The sequence below is a fragment of the Idiotropiscis lumnitzeri genome, chromosome 8, assembly GCF_059441095.1.
Source record: "Idiotropiscis lumnitzeri isolate Australia: NSW breed Sydney's pygmy pipehorse chromosome 8, RoL_Ilum_1.0, whole genome shotgun sequence".
In the NCBI taxonomy this organism is placed as follows: domain Eukaryota; kingdom Metazoa; phylum Chordata; class Actinopteri; order Syngnathiformes; family Syngnathidae; genus Idiotropiscis; species Idiotropiscis lumnitzeri.
In genome coordinates, this window is record NC_142398.1 from 10,072,916 (window position 1) to 10,089,332 (window position 16,417).

A 16,417-nucleotide genomic window follows, 5' to 3' on the forward strand; every position below is an offset into this window, starting at 1 on the left:
GCACCAAAAAATCCACTCGTTTTTATTTGCGGAGTAGAGTCGCAAGTATTTTTTTCCCCCCACATTGGTCCACTCCAGCTACCTCTGCCTAGTTTCAGGTTCAAACGTTTTTGTTTTTTTTTAAATAAAAAAATTAAAAACGGATGGATGGATGGGAAAAGTACATGGATATTCATGCTATTTACTTGTCATATACAAACAACAATATTAATCCTTTGTTTTACATTCAAATTCCTTTCATTCCTCCTTAGTGACACTCGATTTGTTGTTTGTATATTACGTACATATTAATACGAGGCGCCCGAATTCTCCAACTGGGTCGATCAAGCTGACGGACTTCAGTTGCTACAGGACAATTGACAGGACACGGTTAAAACCGCTCATTACATGGGTGAACTGGGATAGGAATTGCATTTGTATGTTTTTGTCAATAATCGGAATCGGAAAGCATACAATACTGATTTGGTCAGTTTTTTTATGAGAGGTTTACTGTCACGCGGCTGTCAAGGCGGAAGCAAAACAAAGCGATGGCGCATGCGCATCACAGCAGCCAAGAGAGCGATGACATCACCCATTTAAAACACTAAGACAAGCCCGGACACATTTCTGTATTTATGTCGCCTCTCACAGACAGCTGCTCCACTTTACGTACCGGTACGGAGAGGAGAGTTAGAACATAAATAACAACAAAACGCGTGGATTGTCAAGATATTTTGTCCACTATCGCGGAGTCCCTGTCCATCTGGGGAGCCGGTTGTGCAGGGGACCACAACCACGACGAAGATGAGCACACTGGAGGATGATCTGACATCGGCAGCAGCCACGGGGAACACCGCCGAGGTGGAGCGACTCCTCCGGGCTGGGGCTGACGTCAACGCGGCCAACCGGCTGGGTTACACCGCGCTGCAGGTCAGGACAGACGGAGGCAGCCCCACTATCATCCTTTTCTTCACCCACGCGCACTTTACATAAAAAGAAATCAATTATGAAATTGAAATGAGATTTTTTTTTTAATTACATAATCTATATATAGCCTATATTTTCCGCTCAACAAAACAAATGTAGCGCTTCTCTTCACTATGATTGACAAGTTTACCTTTCACAAAAGTAGAAAAAAATCTACATAAAAATATTTCATTTATAAAATATTTTCTCATTAAACTAAATCAACTGTACTAACAGGTATTAAATAAAAAAATAAACACATATTTTTTAACTGACAGTTTTCATTATGAAACTTATGTCAAACTGCACCGTTAATTAAAATTAACAAAGTGCTTAAACGTCCCAAAGGACATTCGCTATTATATCCAGCCTTTGGAACAAAAAGATGCCGTTTCTAAAGCACCAATTTTTATTTTCACTTGCAAGGTGATGATGATGGGCAGTACGCCGGTGGCCGAGTTGCTGTTGGTGGGAGGCGGCGACCCAAACGTGGCCGACGCGCGTACCGGGAGCACGCCGCTGCATGACGCGGCCCGGACCGGCTTCAGCGACACCGCGCGGCTTCTGGTCCGCTTTGCCGCCTCTCCGCAGGCCAAGGATCACGCCAACTTTCGGCCTGTGGATGTGGCCCGGAGACACGGCCACAGCGACGTCGTGGCATTCCTGGAGTCTCTATGAAGGACTTTTTTTCTTTTTAAAGGGACTCTGTGTCCCGATATTTAATTTATTTATTACAGATCTGGCGTTAAGGGCACTTCCTTGACTTTTTGGAACGAAATCCGGATTAGGGTTAGGAATGAGGTTTGGACAATCATCGGAATTTAAACCTTTTTAATGTTATTTATTAGCCCTTTTGGACTTTACTTGAGTCACTGAAATAATCTATTCTACCAATTTCACTAATATCGGTTCTAATTGACATTAAGATGCACTTTAACAGACTGACTCAGCCATAAAATTTCTGAAACATTTTTTTTATTTAAAAGAAGAAGACAGTTTTTCATTAAAGTAGGGTTGTTGTGTACAGAAGAAAATTGGTGGCATCATGGAGAGCTACCACGGAATTAAATAAACCGCACTTTTTGCACAAATTATTCCATGCACCTTCCAAACATCTTTTCATTTTCATTTGAACTTTTTCATCTTTAATGGCTCACAAAGTGGCCTTTTGTGCTATCAATCGTGAGTTCGTGTGTGTGTGCGTGTCTGTGCGTGCGTGCGTGCGTATGAGTGCATGCATACTGAATCCGCATGTAAGAAATAAAGAGTGACTCCCTTTGAGCATGTGAGTGAACCTGCAATTTGATGTGCTCATATATTTATGACAAGGCACGAAAGACAACCAAAAGTCAATCATGGTGCCAGCTCCCTGTCACAAGATTAGATTAAAATGTAACCAGGTGATTATGGCAATAGTTGTTTTGACAGTCACTCGAAAAGAAATAAAATGTAATTGAATGTAACGCGCGCGCACACACACACACGCACAGGCACAAAAGGAAACAGTCCACATTCGTTTAACTCTAGGCCTATTAAAAAAAAGTACTTTTTTAGGGAATTAATTTTTGGGATTACTCATTTTACGATATTCTTTATCTCTTGTAAAAAAATGTCTGTCATGTCACTCAAAATTCAGTACAAGAGCACCAATACTGACCATTATTTTCTAATTGGCTTTAGTCACATTTTTACAGCTTCGAACTTAAACATGCAGGATCCATCACTCAACATATCCATTAAAAACAAGCCCATATAAAAACACATGAAATGTCTACGGCATACAAAAATAATATCTAGTGAAAATCTCCAATTAGTATCTGTGAGTGTGAGAAGTCCTTACTTATGGAGATATGAAACCACAAACTGTTCCAGAAACTAAATTCAAACCACTTAAGATGACATGCTTGGTTTAATTTTCAGTCATTGGTGACAAACCCACAGCTGAGCCGAGCGTCCTTTACTTTTTGGGGAGGTGGTTCAATGTTTGGGCAACATGACTGCTGAGTGGGCCATCGCCTGCAGCAGAGCAAATAAATCATTATTCATCATTGTGAGTGCATTTAAATAAAGGCAGAACACCTTGTTGAAAAATGGATGTCACTGCGATAAAGTCAAGCGATAAAAAGCCACAGCGGAGTATTTATCTTGCTGCACAACATCATTGTGAGATATCCAAGGAATACATTTGGCCTTTAAAAAGATATTGCTTAGTTTCGGTGGCATTTTTTCGCAACATGGTTAATAGTGTTTTTGCAGTTTGCATCCATAGATTGGCACTGCATATACTAAGCGGGAGGGCTGGGCAATTATGCAAAGATAAAAATCAAAATTATTTATTATTGATATCGATTAACAAACACGACTATTCAAGTTCAAATGTTAATATTTACTTCATTACAAAAACTTCTAATGAAGCTGGAAAGAATAGTCAGAAAATAAACTAGTAACAAAGTAAAATAATAAACCATCTATTCTCCTCACGGGGGTCGCGGGCGTGCTTGAGCCTTTCCCAGCTGTCTTCCGGCAGTAGGCGGGGTACACCTTGGACTGGTTTCCAGCCAATCGCAGGGCACACAGACGAACATCCATCCGCGCTCACAAACACACCAAGGGGCAATTCAGGGTGTCCAATCAACCTACCGTGCATGTTCTTGGGAGGAGACCGGAATACCCTGAGAAATCCCATGCAGGCACGGGGAGAACATGCAAACTTCGCACAGGAAGGCCGGAGCCGGAATCGATCACACGACCTATGCACTGTGAGGCCATCGCGCTAACCAGTCGGCCACAGTGCCCTTATTCAAACATAAGCACAAGCACCGCCCCCCCCCGCCTCACACACAAAAAAAATAATAATAATAGAATCATTACGCCGGCAACTTACTTTCAAGGAAGTTATGGTTTGGCTCCAGTCCATCCGGCTGATCTGTGGTATGGCCGTCAGCAGGATGCTGCTGGCTTTGTTGGCGTTCTCTTTCATTGTCTTCATTACGTTGTCCACGCAGACCTGCAGAGCGGGAGGACAAATGGCATGCGACCTTTGACTGGCGGATACCGCTTAACCTCACGAGAGTAACTATTACGATATATAGGATTCACTACACAGATTTGACAGGTGCCAAAAGTGTCAGTTGTTTGAATGTCATTATGTTGAACCTTCCACGGCGCAAGAGCATAAAAAGAGTGAGAATGATTAGTTTTATGAGTGTGCCGATGGCCACGGAGGCGGGCAGTGCACCAGTAGCTTCAAAGTGAGCAGCAGGTCCATGATAACGCAGCAGCTGCGCCACGCGTGGGCGACCATCGATCCAAGCCGACTCGGCTTCCGAAGTTCCTGCCGCTGACCTCTTTCCTGTCTTATTACAGAGCGCTCGCCACATCCTTCCGCCAACCCCGGCTTCACAACTACCTCCTGACACACCCCCACTCCCCACTCATCCACCTCCTCCCAACACACAATCCCCCACCCTTGGTCTGCTCTGCTGCCAGCCTCCGGTGTAAGCCCTGCTGGAGGAGGTTGACTCACAATGACTCATGAGCTTCACTGTCTTCATCCTGGCAAATAACATGAAGCCATTGAGCGTCCGACACAAACAAAAGCAGTCATGGGTGAATTGAGGTCACGGCAATAGATGGAAACAGTGTTCCCTCGGTATTCCCTGAAGAGCCCAACCGCCAATTAGTAAAAATTTGTTAGTAATTCACACATGCAGCAAAAAGTTCAGAGCTGCTTATCGATGCCAAAACCATTTCTGTCAACTTACAACTCAACATTAGTCCTTATTACCAAGATGCCACAAGATGATGACAACGTCCCATGTTTCTCTAAATGAGTTCAGTTCATTTTGTTTCAGGACTGGCATCGTAAAAGATAAATTTCAAAGGAAAAATACAAGCTACTACTTTTTCTCTTTGAAGCACATAAGCCCCACAACTCACCAAATGTATGGCTTTATATAGTTTTTAAATCTTTTGAAATATATTACTTCCAATAGAAATGTTTTTTTTTTATTTGAAGAAATGGGCCTCGGATGTTCTGGTGAACAGTCAGTCGGTAATTGAGATTTTTTTTTAAAAAAAGATTCCAACTTTAAGATAAGTTGTTTTTTGCCTGGAAAATTATTTTACAAACTTTTTAAAAATAAAATTACATATTCTTTCCGGAAAGAAATGCAATATCTTGAAATAAATGTTACTTTTTCTTTTGGGAGTATGATTTATTTAATTGAAAAAATATCATTTAAGTCTTGTTTGATTACTCAAAAAAAATGCTAATAGGTCTTCTGAAAGGCTTTTCCTTTTTCCATTTTACAAACATTTGAAGAGAACAACTTTATTCATTGGGGGTGAAAAAAACAAGACAGAGGTCTATGTGGGCGTCAATCTGGAAGTTTGAATACTTTCCTCGACTTGCAACTGTCTACAACTAATGTTGCAGGCGTAGCAACTTTGCATAAAATGAAAAGTAAAAGTAAGAACTATGACGCCTGCAGTGGCAAAGTCAACCAACAGCATGCCTGCCTTTCAGGAGAAACTAAAACAGGCCATAAAAACACACTCACCGCCTCCTCATGCTCCTTCCAGCAGTCATAGTCCGTCGCCATGGCGATGCTGGCATAGCACAAACCCGCCTCCTTGGCGAGGACCACCTCGGGCACCGTGGTCATGTTGATGACGTCAGCGCCCCACTGGCGAAACATTAGGCTTTCTGCGCGTGATGAGAAGCGGGGTCCCTCGATGCTTAGCATGGTGCCCCTCACGTGGCACTTGACGCCAAGAGTGCGTGCCACCTCCACCAGCAACTGTGAGGAAGCAGTAGGGCTGAACTATTTGGAAAAACATCTCAATATTGCGATTGCAATTTAAGTTGCGATTAGTTTTTGAAGGTTCTTTTTCCAAGGTATTTTTTAACAAACAGAAGGAATAAATGATTCTGCATTACAATAAACAATATTGCAATTTACATACATGTTTTGGTTTTATAGGTTAGGCTCACATAAAAATAAAAGCGACATTAACCATAAATTAATATTAATATTCGGTATGTGGGTTGCGAAACGAGTCAAAGGTGGTTCGACAACAGTGGGATTACGATTCGATTCATATAGTATGGCTCAGTTTAGGAGATTTGGATGTTGTCATTTTACTAAGATTTGAATGGACTTGTCATTACTGTTAATGGGCCATTTTCTTCTAAGATATATTTCTCCAATAAAATTATCTACTACTAGATGGTGCTAGAATGTTTATATAAAAAAATTTGACACGCATCTCCATATATATCAAAGAGGAACAATTGTATCAAACAAAATAAAACCGAATAAACCGGAATTAAACTGATGTTATTGCCCCCAAATTGTAGCCTTTGCGATTTGAAAATTGCATTCTACTACATTGCAATGTAGATTTGAATCCAATGGAATGTTCGGCGCTAGTAAGCAGGACTGGAAGTTATGTCATCGCAGTGGACGGGGTCTCATGATTAGATGCTCACCTCTCTGGTCCGGTTGCAGAAAGGCTCAGCCATGGGAATGTGACACACACCTGGAGGACTGGTCGGCCGGCCGTCGTAAAGTGTCTGATATCTCTTGGTGGTCCTAAAAGCACACATTTTGTTTTTTTTTACCTTAATTATAAAACACATCCTATCCCCACAAAAAGGCAAAAGTGTCAGCTCTCTCTATCTATCTGTGTACCTCTATACGTCTCAAACTAAAGACCTATTTGAAACTTCTTGGAAATTTAAAACACAACAGCTAATTGCACACACTAAAACCGTGATGTTAATTTAAATCCTCCTGAATAAGGACAACAATATTCAAGAATGACAAACATTCATGGGAAACGCATTTACGTAACACCATGTTCCAAATGCGGAAGTGACACGGTTAAAAAAAAAAAAAACAAGACTGAAACAAAAACTGTTAAAATCTGGTGGGTGGAGCCTCACAAAATAAGCACAAGTATCTGATGATCAAAGCAGATACTAACTATATTTTTTAATATGCTATCGTAATTCTGGGAGGAAAGACTTTTTGCCCCCAGTGGTGACTCAAGACTTGACTCATGTTCGAGTAATATTTTTTTCCAGCAGGTGCAACATGTTCCCAAAAAGCAGTTGGATGCTTCCCCTCCAATGACTAGGGTGCAAAATGTGATTAAAAAAAAAAGTTTAATACGCTTGCTTGTCGATAAAAAAAAAAAACTAATTTAAAAGAAATGTGACGGTTGAACTTCTCACAAGTTACACGAGACACGTGAGCCGAGCAGGAAGAAAAGTTCCCAAACGTTTAGAGAAATATCACCATCGTAAAGTTCCGGACAGTTGTCATTTGGTCTGAGGTGGAATGTCACATTGTTTACATTTTTGTTCTTTAAATGTTCACTGAAAAAGCATCAGGCAAGTATGACGTTAGTTCCGCCGATGGAAATCAAGTGGATTGTAAACAAATAATTGCTTTTGAGAAAACAAAAGTATGAAGCACGACGAGTTCCTTCTAGCACCGCCCAGACACTTATTGTGTTGAAACATGAATCATGACACCGAGATGTGTGGGAACATGTTTGAATTATTACCGCTGTTGCGAAAGTTACTTGAATAAGGCAGTATTTTACCAGTTACTTACATTTGAAAGTAATATCTGTGTAGTGTAGTGAGTTCCTAAAGTTTGAGTTACTTTTAAGCTTCAAGGTCAATTTAAAAAAAAAAAAAAAAAAGAACACGAGACTAATTTAATGACTGCATTGTGATTTGTCCGATTGGATTTGCTGTACCGTGACGTCATCGGCCACGAACGTCTTCAGCTCAGCTTCAGACGGATTTGCAATTTCATTGCTGACGGCCAATCAGAATGTACACTGTTTTACATATGATGGCACTAAATTCATTCAAATCATATCTAAAAAGCACAATGACTTTTTCTTTGGAATTTATTTGATGCATTTTACTTAGATTTGTTCCTGCTTTTATTTTGTTTTGCAATTCATTTCAACAAACCATGGTCGTGATTGGCCTGATAAACGATGACTGCCTAGCCATGAAATTTGCGGATAAAAAATAAAAAAAATAAAATAAAAAATAAAATAAAATAAACTATTTGACTAGATTATGGGAAGGATGTGCCAATCATAACAGCTGAGAGTCAAGATGTGCTGATTGTCCTGGTTGATTTCGAAAGAAGTTTGGAATAGACTGCCTTCCTGTTTATGAGAGGTGATCAAAAGTATGTTGGCGGCCCAAAAACTGAAATACATTGCAGGGCTTTGTCACGCGAATGTATAGGCGCATGTATAGGAGTGCATATTTTTCCCAAATCATAAATCAGTAAACCGGTTATTTCTGAAGTAAAATGCTTTTGAAATGGTCTTCAATTGTTCCGGTATCATCAATTTAAAACAGGGTTATTTTGGGACTGCATCACAACCGAAATATTGGGAACTTCCTGTACTATTTTTGTGGTTGCGTGACATTCGCAAGCTGAGCCATGATTGGTCATTACTGGAGCCCAGACCAGCTGTGATGTCATTTTCAGGGGACAACAAGCAGCAAAAATGGCCGCCCCTGAGATGGATAAAAACAAGTGGATTTTGCTGCTTCTTATCGCACAAACACATTAATAATAATAGCGTGTTTAGACTAGTGAGGCATAGAGCATATTCTTGTAAAGAAAATATTTGACTTGACTTCGTCTTTAAAACAAAGATAAGCATTAAGACAAACATTTCGAACAACAACATAACATTGTTTGAAAACGTGTATATACTCTAGCAAACTTGGGATGTCTTTATTTGTAGACTTCGATTTAACTTCCAGTTTAACATGTGAATTTTGACCCGCTCACCACCACCTTACCGGTCGATGAATTGATCAATAATGACGATGTCGCCAGGCTGGATCTCCTCTCGCAGTGATCCGCAGGCCGTGGTGACCAGCAGATGTGTGCAGCCCTCCTCCCTCAGTGCCCAGATGTTGGCTTGGTAGTTGACGTTAGATGGCATGATGGTGTGTTGTCTTCCATGCCTGAAGAAACCAAGACGTTTATGTGCAAGTACTATTATTGTTAACATGTAGTACGAATATTGAAATTATGCCCAGTATATATTGAAAATTCCAATAAAAAGACACCATAAAAAAATAAATACGTTGGGTGGTGGTATGGCTGAGAATTTCAGAGAAAGTCACTAGATGGTGCTAGAATATTTTAATTCAGCTAAACTAAATGGGCAGATGGACGGATATTTATCCCGTGATTTAATTTAAATACAGAACAGCTGTTCTGTTTATAGTATCTATATATCTATATATACTAGTGTATAGATACTATAAACCAGATGGTTCTTACCTTGCCAGAAGGACGCATTCAACATTTTTTATTTTCCCCAATATCAAGGCATCTGATGGCTGTCAACAAAACAACATTGATAGTTAACCAAAAGAAAAATGTAAAAAAAAATTGAGTGTAGGGGCCATGTCGCGCACACAACGAACCTTTCCATACGGAGTGTCAACATAACGTTCGGTTCTTCCCTCCAGTATATCGGGATCGTCCAGACCTGAACCGCCAATTATTCCAATCTAGGTTAAAATAAATGAATAAAAGTAAAGCAGTTGGAACATTGCGGTAACTTTAGTTTTGTCAGACATACTCAAGCTTGACGTTTAGTAACATACTAAGTATACTTTTACTTTGAAAAGCTAACGTGACAATATTGTCGAAGCAGGGCGTCCTTGTGCGAGTACTAACAATGACGCGAATTATTGCACTTACAATGAATACAAAAGCACGACTTTATAAAAGTGACACCAAATCATGTGAGCTTTTCCCACCTAATAATGTCACGTTAAGCTTCATGTTTAGCGATGCAGCCAGCTGCACTGTTAGCACGTTTATGCAACCAGCGGCTCGTATTCACACATGGAGACATTAAGTTACTTTTTTACCTTAATCGGTACCGGGGAAGACATGGCGTGACTGGTTATTGATTAGAATATTAGAGCAAATTTCGAGGCTTGCAAGTTGCAGCGCCTGCAGTACTTCACGTGGATGGAAGAAGACCAGACATTTCTCTTCCTGGTTACGCGGACCCTTCAAAATAAAAGAATAGCGGTGATATCCGGACGTTCCGGGTTGACACTTGAAAATGGCGGCACTTCATCCAAGATATGAACGATTCTACCGGGTTAATTGACTCTCTTTACAAACACAGTAAAACTCACTTACCCATGTCATAAAATCCATTGGCAAAACCTCTGCTGATTTTTTGCTCTCCCTTCGCCACCCACACTCTCAGTTCCAGATGTTTTTTAACCTCCTTATTTTCAAAGTTCACAGATCATTTGGTCAGTCTTCTGTTGAATAATTCTGCCCCAAACAATAAACCATCTCACCTCAATCTTCCCACCGTTTCAAAAGTTGAGGGATATTTAACATAAACGCTGCACTTATTTGTAGCACTTTTATTAGAACACGTCCTTTGAATTGAATTTATGTACAGTATTTGAGTTTGCATCTATATTGCGTATTCTTATTCTGTCTGTTGCCAGATCAGCATTGCAAATCAGTTCTCAATTGTCTTAACATGTTAAAGAAAGTTTTTTTTTTAAAGAAAACAGGAGGGGTGGGGGCCCAAATGCTTTTAACGAACTGCATCATGCTGCACAGTGAACACTAACACACCTGCTACCCTTAGCAGTGATGATAAACATCTTAATAAACAATAATCCTTTTCAATTTGTAATTAAATAATTTGTATACATTGTAATTGATTATGCCATAAAACAAAAATCTAAATACAATGTGTTTTCTTTGGATGTGGGCGCTGGACAAAATTAAGTTCTCCCAGAGGCGTCATTGAAAAACAGTCCAATGCAGAAAATAACTTTAATACAAATACTCTTGATCGATAGGCAAAAGATCGACATCATGTTGAGGGACATACCATTACAAAACCAATCCCCGAGAACGCTTTGAAAATGAAACATTTTTAAATGATAAAAGAAATTCCAAAACAATATCCCACAACCCCTCAAGTGACAGTTCATAGTGGCACTAGCAAATATGGTTGTCTTCAGTTTACAAGGCTCAAGAGGCACAAAGCCAGTTACTGCTGTACTTTTTTTTTAATGTAAATGTTTTACACTATATTTCTGGCCTTACAGTGATTTTCACAGAAATATGTAATGCAACTATGATTTTACTATGGTGTCTGTGTGTATTTAGCAGAGGTGGGCATTTGTCAGTGCTTTAGTCCGGATTTGGGTTCTCGTTAGTATTTTAGGCCTGTTAAGTCAGTCAAAAAGCGTTGAGAATGGAATTACGGCTATCACACAGGTGCCGTGCCGCACACCTGACACGCAGCCAAATAAATGAAAAATAAAACTGTTGTATACCTTCCAGCTACACAGACTTCAATGACATGTCCCATATTGTTTTTATTTTACCGATCACCAGACTACACGGACGGCTGTTGTTTTATAACACAACTTTATTTATATAGCGCATTCCACAACAGCTGGAGCCATAAAGTGCTTTCCGTATGGCGTAATAAAAATTGGCGGGAAATTAGCACACAAATTAAAAGACAAACAATAGATACCAGAAGAACAGCGTCAGTCTTATGTTGAGGCGAAAGCAAAAGAATAAAAATGATTACTTTCTTGATTTGGCTGGGTATCTACATGTGCGTCGTCTGCGTGTGATTTGGTTCTCGACGTCAATTGCCTCTGACGAGCGACGCACCGGGTCCCTGTAGGTCGGCCTGAAATACTAATAGGAACATAGTGACGGAGAGACGATGCCCACCTCTTGTATTTAGACTAGTCGTGTACTGCCGTAAAAATTCTTATGTTGTGGAAGAGAAGTTCTACAACGCAACTTCATTGTAAAACGAAGACCCCTTCAGCGTGTACCCAAATATCTATCACACACTGCAGTCTTTGAACTTGTCATCCGCAGCTCATAGCCGCCATAAGAACCGAGCTCTCTCTAAATTCAAGGACCTTCTGTAATACCCCGGCTTCAGGAGGAATAATAATGTCCATGATGAGGATGTAAAGCAACTTCTATGTGTCTGGTGAAGCCAACCCAGCCAGCATCCCATACTGACTGGTGGCTACTATACAGTACAAATAAAAACACTTCAAGCAGGGACATAAGGGAGAGTTATTGCTATCGGATGAAGCCACTAATAGAGTCATTTGGCTCATCTGCTGCGTCATTGACGGGGGATGGGTCTTTGCTGGAGATTCCGGCCCGTGTATCATCGGCATGATCGCAATCACTCTCGATGGTGATCGGAGTCGGCGAGGGTTTCTCTGTGCTTCTGTTCCGGCGGCTCTTCTTCTTATGTTTCTTCTTCTTCTTCTTGTGACGTCTGCTGTGGACACTCTGACTCCTGTCCTCTTTTCCGTCTGTGGGTTTCGCTTCGGTTGCGGAGGTGTCGACTTTGGGGGACGAGTGATTCTCAAGATGTCTGGTTTTGTTTTTCCGCTTGCCACCGGGCTTTTCGTGGTGAGATCGTCTCGTTGACGGCGAGGTTGAGCAAGTCCTGGACCTGGACCTGGACCTGGACCTCCGCCGCTCTCGCCACCTTGGTTCCCTGCTACGACTCCTGGAGCGATAGTGTCGATCGGAATGCTTTCGGCTTGCTTGATGAATGAAGTCGCTCTCTTTTCTTTTATATTTACTGTTACGTTTCGCATCACTGCGGTTGGAGGAGTAATAGTCTCTGTCTCTAATGTGACAGTTAACTGGGCTGTAGCGTCGGTGATCAGCACTCGACTTTTTCCTCTTGTGCTTTCGGTCCTTCAAGGCGTGTTTCCGACTGGATCGCTCACAACCGCCTCTGTCTTTTCTCTCAGACTCACCCGACGCCTTGCATACTTTCGACTTCAGTGTAGAGAGTCTTTCTTTGGTATCAAGATAACGACGGGGGTCTGTGTCGATGGGCTCACTGCAGAAAGAAGCTGTTGGACTGTCACTGTCGAAGCGAATGTGCCGTGGCAGGTGTGGCACTTCTTTAGCATCGTCACTCCAGTACTCGTCGGACGAGAGCTGCACCAGCTCCGGAGTTCTATCGGTCCTCGGCTTAATAAAACCTACGATGACACAGTCATCACTCGCCGAAGACAAACACTCGTCGACTTGAATGTGCGTTACGTTTCCTTGCGGTGGTGAAGTCGGGATTTCTTGGGTTTCCCCCTCTAAGCTGCTGTCAGAGTCGGAGTCATGGACCGACTCCGTTCCGGTTTGACTCTGCTCCGCCGTGGTGGAATACGACGGCCCTGGCGTCTCGTCATCCCACAGAGAGCGGCTCAGGTTTGACGTGGCGTAACCCGGAGTCCTGGGGGGCTCCAAGTCCACGTCCCCATCCTCGGAAATTGCTATGACGGATGAGTTGGAGTTGGAGCTGGAGTCCGAATTCGAGGAGTGGGCCGAGCCCTCGTATGCAGCGTGTTGGTCGTACGCATCCATGTTGAACGGAGACTTGGCGAAGCTGATGAATTCGTGCAGAAAATGCTCCGTGCGGCCCTGCAGAAACGGCCAGAGCTCTTCCTGGATGGCTCTGTCTTCCATGTCCACACTGGTAATGCGAGACATGATGATGTGCTGGACAATGTTAACGAGGGAGCCATGTGCACCATATAACACCACAAGCTCTCTCTTCAGCCAAGGGATGAGTCTATGCAAGCAGGCGGGGTTTTTGCGATAGAACTCGGCCGAGGTGTCCCGGGAACGTCCACCGTCGCGCACAGTGCGGACCCTCAACCCCTGTCTGTAAAGTTCTCGCCGGAAGTTGACCATTTCTAGCTCTCTGACGTTGTGCAATGTGCGGCCTTCACTCGCTGCTCTCCTGTTGGCCGCCATTCTCATCATCATGCGCCGGATGTAACGAGTCTCCTGCTGCTGGGGAGGATTGGACGTCGATTCAAAAATGACGCCGTTGTCCGGAGGGGGAGAAGTCCTTCCCCAGCGCTGCCGCTGCACCCCGGTAAGAGTGGTACGGTACCTAAACCGCACACCGCCAAACATCCCAAAAGATCCATTAGTCACTGGCTTCAGGTCATACTGTTTAAAGTCTTGCTCTGATTTTATACTGTGATAAATGGAATTAAATGGCTGCTTGCATAACGGGCATTCGGCCTTGTTCTTGGACCACTCATGGATGCAGCAAAAACAAAACTTGTGAAGGCAGATGTCCAAGTAGGCAATATTGTTTAAGACGTCCAAGCAGATGGGACACTTCGAGTCTGGAGACACCTCGGCAGATTTGGCTTCCGGGGTTTTCCTCCTGTCCCTCTTCTGGTTCTGTTGCAGGGCTAGCTTGATTGCAGACATGGTCTGGAACAAAACCAAGTACCCATAAGATTCACACACGTATGGTCTAAAAATTACTAAAAGACTGCACTGTGAAATTGATTTTAAATGAAATGTATGCTCTCATATGACCAAGTTGACCCTGTTACACCAGGCTTCCTGATTTGAAGTGTAAAAGATGCGGATTTCATGCCTCTCGTCACTATTTTCTTCATCAGACGAACTCAAGGCATTAGTGCTTGAGCACAGGGAGTGGCAAAACAGTCTACAGCAACATACTATTAGACTGTAGTTATTTTATTTGCAACTACACATCGATAAACTAAAATACACATCCCTCCCCCAACGTCCCAGGATCTGATTGTTCATTTTACATTTAATTTCAAGTGATTTTTGTTCATTTTGCATAGGGCGCAACCGTTTTATAACACTGAAATCTCTGCATGTTTATCTTTAGTGTTATTTAACAAAATTGAGGAGTAAAGGTAAAGCAGTGTTTTAATGTCTAAAAATTTACATTACATTTCCATTTTTCACACCTTGGAAGTTAAGTCTAAGATTTTATGGATTTTTTTTCTATACACTATAGAGGTCTCTGTGGCATGTGCTAAAAATAACAACATATCCCACAATCCCATATGATTGTGTAGTATGCCGCCAAATTGACACTCTGAGGCTAGTTTACAACCATGGATTGTGGTAAATATCTTCTCTAAGGTATGTGCACACACCACCACTGCATTTGCATGTCTTGTTCTCATGTGACATCTCTGTTGAGGCTGCCAATACGCTTAGAGAAAGGGCTGATTTATATGCAAGAAATGCAGCACTACAAAACAAACAAAATAAATGCTTGATTAGCAAATCATTTTCCTACTTTCGTCATCTTGAAATGGGCCTACCCTTCTTCAAAAAAAGCATTGACGGGCATGGTTGTGTTTATTTCGACACCGGTCTCATCAGCTACAAGCAACACGAGCACACTACACTACAGGACAGTCACAGTTCTTTTTTTACTTTTTTATCTTTTTTTTAGCAGGGTAAGCTCATGAGATAAAATGCAAACCCCATCGTTGAATCTCAGAATCAGAATGCCCTTTATTGTCATTGTACTCAGTGTGTAACGAGATTGGAGCAGTATAACTCAGATGACACTTTATTCCGCACTATTCTTGAATCACTGTTAGAGCCAAGCTCGTTATCGGAACTATAATGCTTTGGCAACGAACAAATGTTATGACATGTATATTGCAATATACAGGAGACATTACTACGTGGCTAACACTAGCCGGGTGTTCCCTTCCTACTGATTGTATGCCTGACAAGTTAGATTACATTTGGTAATAGCCCGAGACACAGCGCTGCGTAAAAGAACATGCTTGAGGCAGTCTTATTACCTGGATGTTATAAAGAGACGAGGTTGTTTCGTGGTTTAAACTAGATAGAAGCTGGTCGACCACCTATCTAGTTGAGCTAGGTTAAGGCTAATGCTAACGAGCTAATTCGGCTAACTACCCTCGAGTAGTTAGAGTTGACATAAAATAAGACATATTTACCTTCGGTTTTTGATCGCTCAGGTAATTTAGCGATTGATTCGCCTTCCTCAGTCTCTCACAATCGCACTTGTAGCGACATTTGAGAATTTGCAACAACACTCTTGCCAAGACGAAAAGCGTGCCTAAATGACGTCATTCCTTCAACGGAACATCGTTGTCTGTCTTTCGTAATCAGTGATCAACTTCCGACCTTCACAATAAGAGGGAGAACTGCCGATTTAAATAAATAAAATGTACTATATTGCTTGAGAGTTGAAAAAATGGCTCAATCGTACTCGTACTTCAGAACACGAATCAAGTAAAAATTGGTCCTTCAAATAAACACCTGGGAAAGTATTCGGGGAAAAAAAACCTACTCAAGTATGGCGGAACTGGTGGTTTATTCTTGTGATAAGCACGACCGTTCAATAAAAATATAAAATAGGCATGTTAGTCATATCTTGCTGAAATCTTGTACATCACGCTAAAATAACATAAATTAAGGCAAATTCACGCATGAGAAATGTTTGGAATTTTTTGTTTTTGAAACACCACAGCATTCACCAGACAGAACCCTGCAGTGATATTATTTTGCAAAAAATATTAAAATAACATGATTGA

At 41.6% G+C, this 16,417-nt stretch overlaps 3 protein-coding genes across 3 annotated transcripts; 1 reads left to right on the forward strand and 2 right to left on the reverse strand.

The window, feature by feature from the left end:
* The first annotated feature begins 567 nt into the window (after positions 1-567).
* Positions 568-2,226, forward strand: cdkn2a/b (cyclin-dependent kinase inhibitor 2A/B (p15, inhibits CDK4)). Its single transcript, XM_088303163.1, has 2 exons — positions 568-909; positions 1,372-2,226. The coding sequence occupies exons 1-2, from the start codon at positions 784-786 to the stop codon at positions 1,621-1,623; spliced, it is 378 nt and encodes a 125-aa protein (XP_088159289.1). The 5' UTR covers positions 568-783; the 3' UTR covers positions 1,624-2,226.
* A 609-nt stretch (positions 2,227-2,835) lies between these two features.
* Positions 2,836-10,079, reverse strand: mtap (methylthioadenosine phosphorylase). The gene is made up of 8 exons (XM_088303162.1): positions 9,887-10,079; positions 9,434-9,520; positions 9,288-9,346; positions 8,798-8,965; positions 6,440-6,542; positions 5,508-5,747; positions 3,830-3,952; positions 2,836-2,961 (listed from the first exon to the last, which is right to left on the reverse strand). Exons 1-8 carry the CDS (start codon positions 9,908-9,910, stop codon positions 2,923-2,925), a joined length of 843 nt encoding a protein of 280 aa, XP_088159288.1. The 5' UTR covers positions 9,911-10,079; the 3' UTR covers positions 2,836-2,922.
* Positions 10,080-10,812: 733 nt separating this feature from the next.
* toporsa (topoisomerase I binding, arginine/serine-rich a) lies at positions 10,813-15,986 on the reverse strand. The gene is made up of 2 exons (XM_088303727.1): positions 15,818-15,986; positions 10,813-14,285 (listed from the first exon to the last, which is right to left on the reverse strand). Exon 2 carries the CDS (start codon positions 14,280-14,282, stop codon positions 12,114-12,116), a length of 2,169 nt encoding a protein of 722 aa, XP_088159853.1. The 5' UTR covers positions 14,283-14,285; positions 15,818-15,986; the 3' UTR covers positions 10,813-12,113.
* Positions 15,987-16,417: the final 431 nt, after the last annotated feature.

Excerpts from the sequence above, each read along its gene's own strand:
- cdkn2a/b (XM_088303163.1), top strand. The coding sequence starts at position 784 with ATGAGCACACTGGAGGATGATCTGACATCGGCAGCAGCCACGGGGAAC. Across the intron at positions 910-1,371 it reads TGGGTTACACCGCGCTGCAG|GTGATGATGATGGGCAGTAC; the intron begins GTCAGGACAGAC and ends TTCACTTGCAAG.
- mtap (XM_088303162.1), bottom strand. The coding sequence starts at position 9,910 with ATGTCTTCCCCGGTACCGATTAAG. Across the intron at positions 9,347-9,433 it reads TTGACACTCCGTATGGAAAG|CCATCAGATGCCTTGATATT; the intron begins GTTCGTTGTGTG and ends TTTTGTTGACAG. Across the intron at positions 6,543-8,797 it reads ATTGATCAATTCATCGACCG|GACCACCAAGAGATATCAGA; the intron begins GTAAGGTGGTGG and ends GTGTGCTTTTAG.
- toporsa (XM_088303727.1), bottom strand. The coding sequence starts at position 14,282 with ATGTCTGCAATCAAGCTAGCCCTGCAACAGAACCAGAAGAGGGACAGG.